This window comes from Acromyrmex echinatior, chromosome 6, assembly GCF_024713525.1.
Source record: "Acromyrmex echinatior isolate Ae372 chromosome 6, ASM2471352v2, whole genome shotgun sequence".
Taxonomy (NCBI): Eukaryota; Metazoa; Arthropoda; class Insecta; order Hymenoptera; family Formicidae; genus Acromyrmex; species Acromyrmex echinatior.
In genome coordinates, this window is record NC_141857.1 from 9,875,504 (window position 1) to 9,893,294 (window position 17,791).

At 36.0% G+C, this 17,791-nt stretch overlaps 1 protein-coding gene and 1 pseudogene across 3 annotated transcripts in view; both read left to right on the plus strand.

Annotated features, from left to right (window-relative positions):
• The window catches only part of Rsod (superoxide dismutase family protein Rsod), a 271,460-nt gene that overhangs the window by 215,806 nt on the left and 37,863 nt on the right, over positions 1-17,791 (plus strand). For all 3 annotated transcript variants that reach the window (XM_087407501.1, XM_087407503.1, XM_087407502.1), the window contains 2 exons: positions 9,006-9,280; positions 9,918-10,042. In XM_087407501.1, the coding sequence (XP_087263627.1) occupies positions 9,006-9,280; positions 9,918-10,042 (400 nt within the window). The remainder of the gene's footprint in view (positions 1-9,005; positions 9,281-9,917; positions 10,043-17,791) is intronic.
• LOC147909380 (uncharacterized) lies at positions 16,511-17,487 on the plus strand (annotated as a pseudogene).

A 17,791-nucleotide genomic window follows, 5' to 3' on the forward strand; every position in this document is an offset into this window, starting at 1 on the left:
AAGGCTTGCGGCCAGTAACAAATTTCCTATTATCTTTTCAATTCAATGTTGTAAAAAAGACACTGTTTTTTCCTTAAAATTACATATTTTTGACACTTTGTAGTTCGATAAAAAAATTTATCTCAAAAAATTTAAATCAAGTTTCATAACTATAAAATTTTTTTCACAAAATTTTTCATTTTTTGTTTACGATTTTGTTTATGATTTTTTTATCGAATTCCAACGATTTCAAAATAGCCCAATTGTTGGCATATGAAAACTTTTTCCTACTTTTTTTTAGTAACGTGTAACTGAAACAATTATTCCCAGAAACGTCGAAAACGATTTTTCGGTCTTTGAAAATGCTAACTCTACTAAATTACCGCAGTATTATCACAAGTTAAATTGACTAGCAATTTAACAAATATTTAATGCAATTTGCATCTTCGAAACGATCTTAATAATGTTGAATAACATATTAAAATCTGTAAATAATTAATTCTTATATTGCGAAAAATATTACCTCGGATTAGCGGCTAGGAGTCGAACCCGTCGAATCTCTTATATTCCGTCTTAAGTCTTTAAACTACCGAGGCCTTAATAATATTCTTGACAATAAATGGCATATGAAGGAACAATGTCTCTTTAAGATATAAATAAACAATATAACATATTATAGGACCGTATATGTGTGACCCGATCCGATGTGTGTTCGACTCTCGACCGAGGTAATATTTTTCGCAATAAGAATTAATTATTTACAGATTTTAATATGTTATTCAACATTACTAAGATCATCTCGAAGATGCGAATTGCATTAAATATTTGTTAAATTGCTAGTCAATTTAACTCGTGATAATACTGCGGTAAGTAGAATTAGCGTTTTTAAGGGAGTCGAACCTGAAGCTCTTGCATTCTGCGCGAAAGGGGTTCGACTCCCCCGACCGAAGTAATATTTTTCGCAATAAGAATTAATTATTTACAGATTTTAATATGTCAATCAACATTATTAAGATCGATTTAAAGATACGAATAAGCATAAAAAATTTATTAAATTGCTAGTCAATTTAACTCGTGATATTACTGCAGTAGTTTAATAGAGTTAGCGTTTCAAGACCGAAAAATCATTTCGGCGCGCATTTCTGAGGACTACATACGTATAATAATATATAAATTCACGTAATATATAAATTCAGAATCAAGCATTAAGATCCAGCTAGACCGTTTAAGGCTGTGATTTTTATAGTTTGTGTTATCACATATACGGTCCTATAATATATTATATTGTTAATTTAGAAAAGTTCAATGATTTACGATTAGAATTTATAATAAGATTAGTCTTTATAATAAGAGTCACACCATACGGCATCCAGTTTTTCTTGGCCCGTTAGGTGTTCTCAATTCCCGCTTATATTTGAATTACATTAATTTTAAATGTCATAAATATTATATTTCAGCAACATAAATATGAAATGAGCCTTAGATAAAAAAATTGTTGTAAAACAGTGCTGCACATATCTATCCATTTTCTAAATTTTTACGTATATCCTTTGTAACAAATGTCTAGTCGATGTAGTCGTAAACATGCGTGAGCAATCGTTTCGGAAATTAAAGAAAGTTAGATAAAGATTAAAAAAAGAGAAATAATGCAAATATATACGCTTCTTTTTCGCAAGATTTTAACAAAAAAAAAACACTTTATGATATGACTCTTATTATATATAAGTAACTTACATGAGAATAAAAAAATTAAATTTATCTAATAATCTATATTGTAAGCGTTTTTTAAAGTAATTTCATTTTAAGAAATGTTATGTTATGAATGTTCGTGACATCAAATTACGTGCCATGAGCTCACACGGTAACGTCGACATCACAGCGGCGTTGTTGCGCCTTATGCACACCATCTAGTTTTTTCCCAGACACTTTGTACTTCTCTCGCGCTTTTCGCTCGAATACAATAAAACGCCCCACGTACTTCGTGTTGCCTTTTTACTCAACCTTTTTGCCACATGGTTACGGGCCCAAATAGATAGTAAACAAAGAGTAAAAAGATATAGAAGCACGCACAAGAGGTTCCACTCCGAGGAAAAGTATGGCACTTCTCAATATAGCAAGCCACGAAGCGAGAGTCGAAACCCACATAATGAAGCTATCTACAATTACAGAACGTGGAAAAGAGATGAAACGATAACCTCAAAGGTAAAAGACTCTTAGAATACGCCTTCAGCACGGTTAGCAAAAATGTTAGTAAACGGAAATGCAACCGAGAGAGAAGAAAGGAAAGTTTTTCGCATTAACGACAACAAAGCAATGGCCGCTATCGGATTGCACATAGAACCGAGTTACATTGAGAATGCAACGCCCATGAAGCGTGGTCATCCTTAGAGCAGGTACATCAACCCATTAATAGAATCCGTATAATGCAATTGAAGAAAGAATTTATCACATTAAGACAGATGGCAAAACGATGTCATTGTATGTAGTGAGGGCCAAAGTCGCGACCATTAACCTTAAATAAGCAGGCGCAGGAACCAAAGACGAAAATCTCGCGTACGCAATACTCGCCGGACTAGATACATACGAAAATCTTAACATGCACTAGCAAGGCTCAGACGATAGATTGGCAATGAATTTTGGAACGAACTCAACACAGCCATTGAACACAAAACATCAATGAATGCGACACGTGCCGAATCGATAAATTGACGAAAATAGCATGCAGAAGAATCAAAAGCAGACAGAGCCACAGCGCCTGCGAATTGATACACTCAGATCTTTGCCACTCAAATCGATGCCATCATTAAGTGGCAACAGATACTTCATCACGTTCATTGACGATTTTTCGAAAAAAACAACCGTACATCAAATCAAAAGAAGAGGTCACCGACTGCGTCAAGAAATATATAGCTACAGTGAAGCGAGAAAAAGAAAAGAGAGTAAAAAAATTCCGTATGGATAACGGATTCGAGTACTGTAACAAAGAACTTAGGAATTCTTTGAAGACACAGGCATCAAACACGAAAGATCCAACGTAGAAACCTCTCAAATAAATATCCGAGAGAATAAATAGGATGCTCATGAATCTAATCAATCAGGAGATCAATGCTCAAGGACGCGAAACTTCCACAAAAGTTCTGGGCCGAAGCCGTAGTGACGGCTACATATGTCCGTGACAGAATTGGACACTCGATTAAAAGAGAGGTACCACTCTCAATATGGACCGACAATACACTTAGCATTCAACATTTGAAAGTATACGGATGCCTAACCTACGCTAATCCAGACAGGGAAGAAGAAAGCTCGACAAGGCAGAATATTTTTTCGTCGGATACGTGTCATAGACTAAAGAATACTGCCTTTAATATTCAGAAAAAGCGTACTTGTAACGAAATATGTACGGTTCGCTGAAGATAAAATCGATTACGAGTGGATATATAGAGATAGCGCGATATACAGATACAAATATATCGCATATGGTCAGACAGCGAACCGGAGTCAGACTACGCTACGACATTTCAGCGCAACTATGAGAATAGCACGAAGAACGAATCACGAATAACATCGAAAAACTCACCAGGAGACTCATCGGACAACACAAAGAACGCTGCCAGAGCAAAACAGACAGCGGGGGCGGAGGACGAACGCCAAGAGAAAAAAAAGCGGGCAGGTCTAAGAAAGTAGAGAAATCCATACGGCCGAAAAGGGAAATCGAAAACCGGCGCAGAACAAAGATTCTACTCGGAGAGCGAAGATAAACTTCGTCGAAGTGGCTGAGCCCCGCGACATAGACGAGGCTCTAGTCTCGCCACAAGCGAAAGAGTGGAAACGAGTCATCCAAGAAGAAATTAAGAATCTAGAAAATCGAAGGACCTGGAAAATCATCGATTTATCGCCAGACAAACGCTACATAGAATGCAGATGGACGTTCAAGTTCAAGAAGGATTCCGAAGATAAAATTTCAAGATTCAAGACAAAACTGGTGGCGTAGAGATTCTCTCAGGAGAAAGAAACAGAAATATACTTACTACAGTGAAATATACTCACCCGTCGCTAACTTCTCAGTCTTAAGCTTCATGTTAGCCACAGGCGCTGGCGTAGCATGCGCGACACATAGACATCAAAAACGCGTACTTAAACGGAAAGCTCGAAGAGGAGCTATACACGAGGACCATCCCTGCTCAAGATCGAAAAAGGAAAAGTGCTTAAGCTCGAACGATCCATATACGAACTAAAACAATCCGGAAGAAGGAATATGGAAATCAACGAATACTTAATCGAAAACGGATTTTAAAGACTACATTCGTCGAGTTGCGTGTACCGCAAAGACAGTCGGACAATCATAGTAATATACGTCGACATTTTCATATTCTCCAAGAAAAAGAATGCTCTGAGGAAAGTCACACAGCTCATCACAAACTGCTGTCAAGTTAGAGATCTTGGCGACATCACCTACGCTTTAGAAGTGAAGATCCAACGAAATAAAAACGATGGCAGTCAAAGTACGACTGAGTCAAAAAGCATACATAGAATTAATACTCACAAAATGTGGACTAAACGAATGCTTCAGCTGCGACACTTCTCGAACACGGGCAAAAGATATCGAAAACGGACGACGCTAAATCATCGGAGAAGATAGAAGAGGTGACCAGAATGCTGGCAACTTATAAGATCATTAATGCATCTGGCTCTCTATACAAGGCCCGACATAATGCACGCAGTAACCAAATTATCCCAATTCAACGCGAATCCTGGCCGAGCACATTGAGCACAGGCAAAGCACTATACTACGCCACCTGAGCGAAAGACTACGCGCTCCTGTACCAAGCTGGACAAACACCTATAATTCGGATCCACAGTGACGCAGATTGGGCAGGCTACATCGACACTCATATACTAATGTGACGACCACTCTATGGAAAAACTTGGTACAATGGAAGTCAACAAAACAGAAGTGCATAGCCACCTCGAGCATAGAAGCAAAATATGTCGCCCTGGCGACAGGAATTAAAGAAGCCATGTGGATACAGATGTTCATCATCGAACTTGGTCTATTAGACTTATCATTCCAAGAATGCGAACTATAATGCGACAATCGAGCAGCGATCGATTTTTCAAAAAACCACATCGAGAAAGAGCGCATTAAACACATTGACGCATACCACATCGTACGAGAATCTGACTGACATTTTGACGAAACTGTTGAGACGTGTCGTCCATCGCGGAGGTATCCAGAGACTCTAGATTGGACATCACACAGGGAACTGAAGGGATTCGTGACATCAAATCACGCGGCGACGTCGACATCACAACAGGCGCTGTTGCGCCTTATGCACACCATCTAGTTTTTTTCCCACATCACACACTTCTTATATCTCTTTCACCACTGTGTACCTCTTGCGTGCTTTTTGCTCGGACACAATAAAACGCCCCACGCACCTACTTCGTGTTACCCTTTTTATTCGACTTTTTTCCCATTCATTAGGATATTCTGATTTCAAAAAAATAATTTTTTTTTTAATTAATTTTTTTTAAACTTAAATTAATTCAATCTCTTTTTTTGTTGGCGAGGGGATATGTGGGACTTGCATCCACGAAAACCTCTCAAAGTGTCCACCATCAGGCCTCGGTAGTGGGCGCCTTGAAGATCGCATGCAGCATTACTTCCAAAACGACCTTCAGATCCACCAGCTAAGGCTGATTCTGTCCCACGCAGAGGATGGACATCTTATAAAATTTTTTTCTATTACTATCAAAAATACAGTGTTTTATGTGCATGAAAATCGGGCACATTTGACAGTGCTGTAGCAGCCAGGCTGACAGATCTAGCTGCTACTATAGATATGGAGAGCCGGGCCATGAGCGTCTGCACCGCCTCAGTACGCTGTCCGGGTGCGTAGAGGTGGTAGTACGGCCGCACATCGGATCGGCCCAGCTAAGGCGCGAGTGACGCATGTCAAGAGAAGAAAGGAAACAAAAGAGCTGATTGCCAAGAACCCAGCATTGGGGCACGGAGGCCATCGGATCCTACCTATCCTGATGCAGTTATGATCATTGATCTTTTTAATCGCCTGAGCGAGTATGATGACGTCGACATTGACGTCGGCGCCACGACAGTCCCCGAGAGAGACTCGTGCCTGGCATCCAACTTAAGTTAAAAGAGAATTCAGTGAGTAGCTACCGGCTTTGAATATCAGAGTAAAATCATTGACTGTCGAATTGCAATCACTGAAACGTATATAACAAGGGGGATTCTAAGCCATGGGTCTAAAGGGGGGACACAGGGAGTACTCGTGGGGGAGAAGGCGCGGGGGGGAAGGTGCGGGAAGTAATCATTAGCGCGGAGAAGGGAGGGAAAGGCACGGGAAAGTCCCGGCACTATCGGTGTTTACATAAACATAGGACCCCGTTTAATGGAACATAATATGGGTGATAACGTTTCGTTATGCCTTTCATATTCTTCACCGTCGCCGTCCGCCGCTCTTCCCAAAAATGCATCGGTAACAAAGGTTTGCATACACTTATCGCATATATTTACTATCTCTCTTCCTCTTATGTGTCATCTTTCCACGTTCCCGTTGAATCTTCTTTTCGCACACAAAAATATTTTATCATACGTTTTTTTATTTAAAGATTTAAATAGAGCGAATGCTTAATACGGGCACAGTACCATCAAGTGCGAAGATGCTGGCGGCGCGCGTATATGATAACGCTGCGATAATTAGAAAGAAATGAATAATGTCATGCACCCAAATATATAGTCATAAATATGCATTTATTTTTATAACGTAGTTTTACAATATTAGGTGTTGGAATTAATTCGTAGCGTTTTACAAGTGATGGGAAGTACTTTCATTAATGTATTTTTTAATGCTCATGTGAAATAAATAACATTCTTTCATTAAAAAACGCTACGAATTAATTCCAACACAGTTCTTACAATATTTATAAGCAGGAACTTAAATTTAATTTAATTTATTTAGTTAATTTTAAATCAAATTTTAAGCACCTGCTTCCGATTAGCAATAAAATGTACATTTATTTTTCACACTATTTGTACGTAAATATGAACATACATATGAATATACATATGTATGAATGTACGTATGCACATTAAGTATTTACGTATATACGTATATTCAATAATGCATATTTTACTTATTGCGGAGCGCTGAATCACTTATGGTCGCAGACGTTCTCTCGCATTTGCGTGGTCTCTCAGCCTTCCTGCAGTGCTATTATATGCTACTGATTTACTACTTGTCTACTACTATCGTATTCAGTCTTGTTTTCAATTTTCAATATTAATATATCTTAAATTTATGTTACATCATGTTACGTTTTTATATTCTGTAATCCAACTTTCGTACTATATTGTAAATTTATGTTTTATATTCGCTTTTATGCTTTTTACACTGTAATTCTTTACTTTCATTTTCTGATAAGAGTTAGAGCAGCAGACTTTACCGATGCCTCATCATTTTGTACACTTAATTTTTCTCGTTTAACTCTGTAGTCGTTTTTGTTATTTTATAGATAATGCACAAATAAATTAAATTTAAATTAAATTAAATTAAATATGTACGTATGCATATTAAGTACGTACGTACATACGTACACATTGTATGTACGAATGAACGTATGTATAAATTTTTTTAATATTACCATTTAAAAGTTAAATAATTAATATTAATAACGAATGAGTAAAAATCCACTACAAACATCTGGACCTTAATCGGGTCACTTTCAATACAAATACAGACAAATTATGATGTTACAAACTAAAATACGAATCCGGCAATGATTGTGTGTCATTTTGTTTATTTGATCCATGTATTGCTTTTTTCACGTGGATCTTTGAAATCTTTCTGATTGCAGAATTTGTTACAATACGCGTTGCATATAATGCAAAATTGTCATAACTTGGTACAGGTCTAAAGCCGTCAACTACGTTTTTTATGTTCAAAGTGAAACATTGCGTGGAGCACATATACTTTGAACTGTGTCAATATGTAAATAGTATGAGTAAAAAATTAAATAATTTTTTATACCAAAAGTTGTATTATCAATAAATTCAGTATTGTAAGTACTTTTCACAAAAATTTATGATAAAACTTCTATTATAGAATGTGAATAATTTGTGCTTTAAATAATATTGTAAACCAACAACTGAGTGAACATTGTTTTTCTAGGGAACATATATGACACAATTATAATATAACATTTTATAATACTATTAATAATATTATAGGTTTAGCCATGATTGCGTTTCAAGATTGGAGAGAATTTTATTGCTCAGTTTATGGAATTGTCTAGTGTACTTATATAAATTCATACCGAAATATTTAGGTAATAAAATCAACTTTGGTCGATTATAGGATTTTATTTACTTAACTGGTGGAAATAAAATTTATTTATCTAATTATAAAAATTTTATATATTTCTCAAATTTTAACAGGTTTATGAAATGTATTACATGTTTACGATAAGCTCAGAACCGCTTAAGAACCTGGATAAATTCCACCAAATATACGATCAGTGTTGCCACCTTATAGGAATACACGTAACCTTTAGTTTATTTAACCATAAGCTATGTGTAATGAAACAGTGTAAATAGTTGACTATCGAGTTAATTTAACCTTTTTGTTAGTCATATAATGTGAAATCGATCCTTAAGTGTGGATGTAAGTTGGACTTCGCTTCACGTGGAAAATTGAATGCTCCTAAGCAAGGAATAGATAGCTACAAGGAATAGGGTTTATCTAACTTTGGAAAGTTATATTGAATTATTTGTGATAATTAAAATTTAAATTATACAATTAAATACACATTTATATTATCAACTTTATTTGTAAATGATCTTTTTGAACAAATGCGTGGGCTAAAACCTTCTTAAGTTCAGTACCGTCATCATGACAATAAACGTCAAGGTCATCAGAGGTGAATTTGTTATTTTCACATTTACCTTAGTTAATATGTATCAATCAAAATGCTTCTATCAATATAAATATTTTATCATTTCTTAGGACGATCTTTACAGAGAAGAATGTGGCCCAGATTTACCCCTTAGATGTTATGTTGGAGATATATCATCTCGTCTAGGCCCTATTAATATTGGAGAAAAACGACAAATATTTACAGACCTCAATTTTCCTCTGGATGGACCGGTATCCGCAATGGGCAAATCTATCATAATTTTTGATAAAGATTTTAGTGGGACCAGATTCGCCTGTACAAATATTGAGCCTGATAATAATATCGTTAAATATGCAAATATTAGGAAACCGCCGCGATTTGTTGTGTAAGTTCTACTTATCAATTATTTACTACACTATATAAGATATTGTGTATATCAAGCAATGCGATGACAATACCACTAACATTGAAACATGGCTCACATGTTACTCTTGTTTATATATAATATATAAGAAAATATATAATAATCATTTGACATGATTAAATGTCAGTCAGCATTTTACTACCAAAAATTATACGTCCGAGATATCCTTTAGGGATATTCGCAAGAGTCAGATCGAGTCACCGTAATGCAATGGAAGAAGCTCTGGAGGAATCGTATCATGATTCCTGATCACGGTAGCCTCTGTGCCAGGCAAATATTAATGTTTTGATTTTAAGACCGTTTTATACTCAAAATTTGTAAAATCAAAATAAAACTCACAGAAAAATAAAGGAAAATTCCATCTACTTATTAAAAATAGTATTGAAAGAAACGTTTTACTTGCATTTTGAATTATATTTATAACAATAATTTGGCTAATTAGATAGATTTTGTATCTAAATTTTGAGCAGTTAGTTTGTTATTAATGATGCGCATATACTTCTAAATGTACTTGGCATACATTATTTACTTTTGCAAAGCAAAAATCAATGTAAAAAAAAATAAATAGATCTTTGCTGATATTTTCTTGTCTTTGCAGAGCACAATTCTTAGAGGATGTAAGAAAAGTGATGGGTATTCCTGAGTGGATGTTATCCATTGACAGCAGAAAAACCAGAATTCTACATAATGGCGCATGCATTCAATTTCTTTTGCATTTCAAAGGTAAGTATTGACCGCGACTTTATCTAAATATCCAATGCCAATTTGTTTCCCTTGAAATTTATTATTAAGCATCAAAATCTAAGAACCAATTATATTTTTATAAATGTGAACAAAATTTTCAAATGAAGATTATTTTAATATATATATCGAATAGGGGAGCCCATCCCGATGATCTTAACATATACGAGAGCAAATCAATAAGTACCCGTGTTAGTAATGAAGACGCAAGCTTTTCACAAAAATTTTTTTTATTTTTTAATGTAATCCCCTTTTAGGAGGACACACTTTTTCCAACGCTTCTACCATTTTTTTAACCCCTCAGAAAAATACGATTTGTCGAACTCTGTAAAATAGGCCTTTGTTTCGGCGATGACCTCCTCATTCGACGTAAATTTCTTTCTACCGAGCCATTTTTTCAAGTTTGGAAACAAAAAGAAGTTACAGAGGGTTAAATTCGGAGAGTACGGTGGATGCGGTAACAATTCGTAGCGCAATTCGACCAATTTGGCTGTGGCGACTGCGGAGGAGTGAGCCGGTATATTGTCCTGATCGGGCCGACAGCTTTTTCATTCCCAAGTTATCATACAAAATATTGAATGCCGTTCCGTACGATACGCCTACGCTACTTTATGCACTTTCGTTCGGCAATCAGCGAGAATCATGTCGTGGACTTTTTCAACGATTTCCTCAGTAACCATGTCTGTCGGGCGGCCTGAGCGCTCATCAAAGATGAATGACTACGTTTGAATTCGTTGAACCAATATTTGACGGTTGTCATAGATGGTGAAGAGTTCCCATAGATGGCATCCAATTTTGTTTTTATTTCTTCGCACATTTTTCCATCCAAAAATAAGAAACGAATCACGGATCGATATTGCTCTTTTTCCATTGTATCGGAAAACATCAAACACGCTTATTATGAATTGCTGTCAAATCAAGACTATTGCATGAATCACTCTGAAATTTTGTATGGCGTCGTTTGAAAGATGGTAGTAATGCCAACACGATGGTAATGCCAACTTGATGGTAATGCCAACTTGCATCAGCAACGTCGCCTGTCTTGAAACACGGGTACTTACTGATTTGCCCTCGTATTGTCATATCAAGGTCATTACCCCGAGTAATCTCTGATAAGTTTTAATCGTCATTCATTACTTGTTAAAAAATTATTAATAAAAGTAGTTTATAAAATAACACGTAGAGGAGATGGAATGGACCTCGCTTCGGCGTGAAAAGTCACGTCCCGTGGCAGAGAAGAGATGCGATGAAAGTTGTTTTGCATGGAAAGTCATAGAGGAAATTGCAGTGATAGTGGGAACTATCCATAGCGAGTAATTGTGCGCATCCTACACTGAGAAAAAATGTTTGGTATTTGTAACTATAATTATATATTACTATGAATATGATTGTTACTGCTATAATAATAATAACAAATTATGTGTAGTTCTATAACAACAAATGTATAGTTGGCGACTTAAATTATCCGCATGCATAATTGCACTGAGAGAAAAATGTTTGATATTTATAACTGTTACGTCATGTCTTGTAACGTATTTAGATATTTTCACGTTTACGAATCATTATGTTAAAATGCAGCGGTTCTCGTTATCCTATCGCTGTCATCAGAAATATGTTGCAAATTCTCATGTTAAGAATAGCTAATAGTTGCGGATTGAATATTTTTGCATTATAATGTACGACGCGTCGCTGCCAAGAGCGGAGTGAGAGGGGAGAGAGAGAGAGAGAGAGAAAGAAAGAGACAGAGAGAGAAACGTACTGGCGCACGAGCAGGACATAGGATTGAAAGAGTGGCGGAGTGGTTATGATCAGAGGAGATATGATCAGAGTGGTATAAAGCGAGTCTCAGGTCGAACGGCAAACCATGACTGTTAGCGCCGACGTATCGCATACTACATGAGTCCTTTATGATAATTGATCTATTATAATTTTGACTTAGAATTTTAAATTAGTAGTTATTGTCCTCCTGAAATGGAATTCGATATAGTTCTTTATCAATATAAGACATTGTGAATTATTTGATTGAATAATTTAGAAAATGGGCGAAATTCTGCCATCATCGCTAATGGTTCAATGAATAATTATAATAGTAACAAAGGTTAAATTGATTAGTGTTCATTTAGTAAGAGAAAATCGATAATGAATCCGAGCAATTCAAGCCGTTTCATATCATACCCTTCGGGGGAGGGGGGGGATAGAGAAATGTTGGAGGAGATTGAATGAAAGTTGAATGTAACGCCATATATATATAAAGTTAAATTACTGAACTGGTCGACACGCTGGTTATATTGAAATTGACTTGGTTGGTCATTCTAAAATGTTTTTGTTTAATAAATTACCGACGCGGTTGGTTGAATAATATCATTAGAAAAACAGAATTGGAAATAAATTGCAGAAGAACAGATAGTAATGAAGGAAAGAATTGAGCAGCTTCTACGAGTGCGGTCAATTCCGAGAAAGGACAGACTAAGTAGCTTCTACAAGCGCGATTAGTCCGTAGGAAAAGGGGAGCGAGCTGAGCAGCTCCTACGAGCGGTCAGCTCGAGGAAAGAAGGAGCTTGAAAGAAATTAACACATATGTACTTTCTTCTTTTCTTTGTATATATTGCGAATATTGAAAGATATTCCACCAGTGTTTCGATCAAGAATGACTTGATCGCGAATAACGAATGACTGCCGAATGAATCCCTTGACTCGATTTTTGTCCCGTTTATATAAGCATCAGTCGGTGACGCTCGCGAATCAGGAGAAAGGGGGAGCTTGAATTTCCCAGAATTGGTAATACGTGCCGAATTTGGAAAATGATTTTTTACATGGAAATATTAATTACATCGGGCTGAAATTCGACACGGTTGCCACGAATTCAATTTGGAACTGACGGATCAAATTAGTTTCGCGTTAATTGATGGAATTTTAAAGTAATTAACAAATTAAATTTTGGGTTTTTTTCCGTGGTCCGCGCTGCTCCTTCCCCAACTCTCGATCGGCATTCGCTAACGCGACAAATTCGCGTTTACTTATCTATTTCAGGCTAATTAAGGTCACGATGGCCAAAAAATAATAAATCAAACCAAAAATGTATTAAACGCAAGATTTCGAAATTAATAGTATTCTCGGCCAGAGCGACTGAAATCCCACATAAGAATTCGGAGCGACGAGCGACACGCGCGTCGCGGACCATGATTGGTACGTGATAGTTTATTCTTATTCTGAGAGATATAGGCGTTAAAATGTTTCGATCGGATTAGTTTTTCTTAAACCTTGTGTAGGATGACAATGACATGACAGTCCCAACAAATGGGAACGATTTCTTAACTCCATGTGGAGTTATCCTGCCTGGAATTTCATCGCAATATATCGGCACGCGCTTCACGGATGCTTCGATTGGGTCACGCGATACACGTGTCACGCGGTGTCGGCATGACAGAATTATATGCCTAAATTTCTCGCTAGGAATATTCGCAATTAATTAACAAAAATTAGACGATTAGATAGACGATTAGATAAATAACGAAAAATAATTCAGCGCGAAACGAAAAGACAAAAAACAAAGTAAAATTTATATTTTTACGGAAGGCAGGACGTAATAGTAACTATAATTATATATTACTACATTTATAATTGTTATTGCTATAATAATAACAGTAATTATGTGTATATAGTTCTAGCAACAAACGTATATAGTTGGCAACCTAAAATGACTATAATTATAGTTATTATAATTATAGTTATAATCATAAAATAGTTGAAATTATCATAAAAATGATTCAAGTGACTATAATTATAGTTATAATTTAAGACAACTACATTTTTTATGGTTGCTCCAAAATATTACTGTAAAATTATAGTCGCTTGAATCATTTTTGTGGTAATTTTAACTATTTTGGTTATATAATAATAATTATATAATAATAATTACTATATATACTATTAATCATTTTAGATTGCCAACTACAATATATATTTGTTGCTAAAACTATGTACATAGTTATTGTTATTATTATAGCAATAATAATCATAATTATAGTAATATATAATTATAGTTACAAATACCAAACATTTTTCTCTCATTGTGGGGGGTTTGGTATTTTTCCAATAGATAAAGACCATCATCACCGTGGTGAAATTTTTACGCAGAGAAGATATCATCCTGTTAAGATAACTATAAAAGATATGACGTAAATACATTGCTAATCAGAGAAATACATAAAAGTAATATTACATCTTTTCTTGTTATGTTAGCATTCAGAAAATAAGATGATATTTTTAATGTGTTTGTTTAAAGTTGTATACGTATTAAAGTATGTTATTATGTGCATCTTTTGAGTTGTTATTTATTAAGTTTAGTTAAAAATTGTTGAAATAATCGTATTTCATATCGAATTCGGTCGCGGCGGGCAACTATGCGCAAGCGTTTTGAAATGCGCACAATTATCCATTTTCCATATACTACATGATTAGCACTAATTTTTTCATTTCTTCTTTGTATTATTATTTTATTTTGCCATTTCATTTTGTCAAAGTTTATGTGCATTATTATTATATTAGTTTTGTATTTTTTTTAAATATGTACAATATATATTTAAAATGGAATAAAAAATGCTCGTATGTTTTCTTAAAAATTAACACAATGTCATGATTTATTTCGAGCTTTAATTAAATTAATTTTGAATTAATATAATTAACAAACGTTTCGGCTTACAAAATCTTCCTCAGTGCTACAACGCAGAAATACAATCTTAAATTAATGCACAAAGAATAACGGATACACTGAAAATTTAAAAACCATCAATGCGAAGTGTCAAAATATAAAAAAATATAAAAAAATTTCGAACGTCAATAAGTATTCGCCAGATGATAATAAGGTAGGAACATTTGGATACTTCAGTCAATAGCAGATTATGTTTATCGATAAAGATAGATTTGCCAAATTCCTCGGTTGAGATCGAATCCAGTTTGTCACAGACTTGTATCATATGATCTGAGAATTCTTTAGTTGCGAGTATATTTTATGATATTCTGTAGAATAAATAGATTTACTAAGATAATATATTATTAGTGAGAATAAGAGGTACAGATCACTTGTGGCAACACATCCTGCCACATCATCACAAGTCCTTTTATAAATGTGAAAAAAGACTATTTTTAAAATCTAAAAAGAAGTTTTGTTGGTTAATGACGAAAAAAGAATTTGATAATTCCAAAGATATCCAACCAATATGTTTTTTTTGTATTAGGAACAACAAAGAAAACTAAGAAACTAAAATGTTAGTGTTTAGCCAAAATATTCCTTTGATTGATTCTAATGAAAAATTGATTCTAATCTTTAGTCACCATCAATATCGAACCTGACAAATTTAAAGGCATTTCTTTTAATCTATTAGAACAAACTAACAAAAGATGGTTCGTCAATTTATGTGAGACAAGCATTCCTGCATATGTAAGAAATTTGTTATAACTGGTAGCAATTTTAATCTCCCAGATTCCACCAATAAAGAGAAATCAATCAGGGAATTCATCAAAGATATTTGAAAACTACTCCAATCGCAATAACTTAGGATTGATATCGAAAATTAAGAACATTGCCATTCCGGAATTCCATCAGTTTCTTCAATCCACTTGAATAATCATGATAGAAAAAATAAGATGGTGAAGTTAACGACACAATACTGTAATAATAACAAAGACATACTTTTTATACAAGCGGACAAAGGCAACGTAACTGTAGCCATAGTTATGACCTTTTATAATAATAAGGTTAATGAACTACTTAAAGATTTTGATACATATTTGGTGGTTAAAAAAATCCGGCAATGATAATTGAAAAAAATCTGAATAATATCTAAATATGTTTAAAAAATGTCATCAGAAAGAATTCATTTCGGATAGGGATGTTTATCGTTATTCGATAACATCGAATATTCGATTTTTTGCTGCTCAATATAAAAATATTGAATAAAAAATTATGAATAAAATATTGATTAGATATTTTTTTATTATTCATATTCACTCTTTATTTTTATGAATACTTATAGAGGAATCCATAGACGTTGCTCAAAAGATGGTCTTAAGCTAGTGCATGTGAACCAATCAGAGAACATATTAGCATCTTAAAACATTGTTTGAGATAACGGACTATGATTTCCGGCCTTAGGGAGTTTTGAGTGCATTCGGTAATCGGTTGGTACTACGCTGAACTTGACTGAGCACTCAATGAGCTCTTACATTTGTTTGGTTATATTAGGTGTATAACTTTGCTTCCGCCGTTTTCCTATAGATGGCTTTAGCAAGTGGTAAGTGGTGTGTGGCGTTGCGAGCGTTGGTTGCGGCGCTGCGAGCGTTAGCTGCGGCGCCGCCAGCGCCAGTTGCGGCGCTGCGTACATCCGTCGCGGCGCTGAAGGTTGGTCCTTCTTTTCGTTTCTTCTTCCTTTCGCTCTCTCTGGTGTCATGGCGTGCCGCGTGTAAGTCTCTGCGGTAAGTCTAGTTTGTAAGTTAAAACTCGGAAGTTAAGGTTCCGAATTACTTTGTGTTCACTGCGAGGTCAATACCGATCACTGTTCATGTCTTGTGATAATTTTTAGCGTCGTCGGATAAATACTCAGTGTATATTTTCTTAATTTCTTGTATTGTAACCCCGCGACGCAATGCCGGTATCCGAGCCGTGTTACGCACGCAATCATGTCTCTATTTTTGTAATCTATATTTGTTAAATAATTAATCAAGTTTGTATTAAACCGCCTTATGGCATAAGAGTCAGAATCAGTGAGTCATTCGCAACTTAACGATTTCCCGTCAATTGTCCTTCGCCGTTAGCTGGTAATCGCCCAGACACTCTTGGTGCCATATTGGGCACATCAGCCGCACCAATAGCCACAAACTGACCCCGACGTGATTGCGTGGCGTTTTTAATCTCATGCGTTTAACCTCACGCGCGCGTCTTAACAAGCCGCCAACATGGCTAGCGGCTCAAGCGATTCTCCTTCGGGCAATCAGGACAGCGGTGCATCGTCGCGTATAGTGGAAATACCTGCGCTTACGCGAGTCGGAATTAGATCCATGCCGTTTTGAAAATCGAAGCCAGACCTCTGGTTCGTACAAATGGAAGCTCAATTCCTCACCGTGGGCATAACTGTAGATGAGACGAGATATAATTATGTGATACAGTGTCTTGACGATGACTCTTTGACCGAAGTTAGCGATATCGTATTCAATCCGCCCGCGATGGATAGATACGCCGCGCTCAAAGATAGGTTAGTGAAAAACTTCGCGGATAGCGCCGAAAAGAAATTGCGCAGGTTATTAAACGAGGTTGATCTAAGTGACCGCCGCCCATCGCAATTGCTCTGTCGGATGCGAGATCTCGCGCAAAATGGTCAGAAGAGATGCTCAAATCTTTATGGCTGCAGCGCCTACCACAACAAGTGTAGGCTATACTAACGGCTAGCAAGCACGAACTCGAAGAGCTATCGCAACTAGCGAACCGAATAACGGACGTGCTATCCACTGGCGTTAACGCCGTCACAGCGGTTACATCGACAAAAGCTAATTTAGTAGATTCGCAAATATCCACGCTTTTAGATCGAGTGGAGAGATTGGAAACTCGTTCATCGCGCGACAGATCACGGGCCTCGCGGTCACAATCGGAGAACAAGCCATATTGGTATCATCGACGTTTTGGCGGTAAAGCCGTCAAGTGTACGCAACCCTGCAGTTGGAAGTCGAAAACAGCAA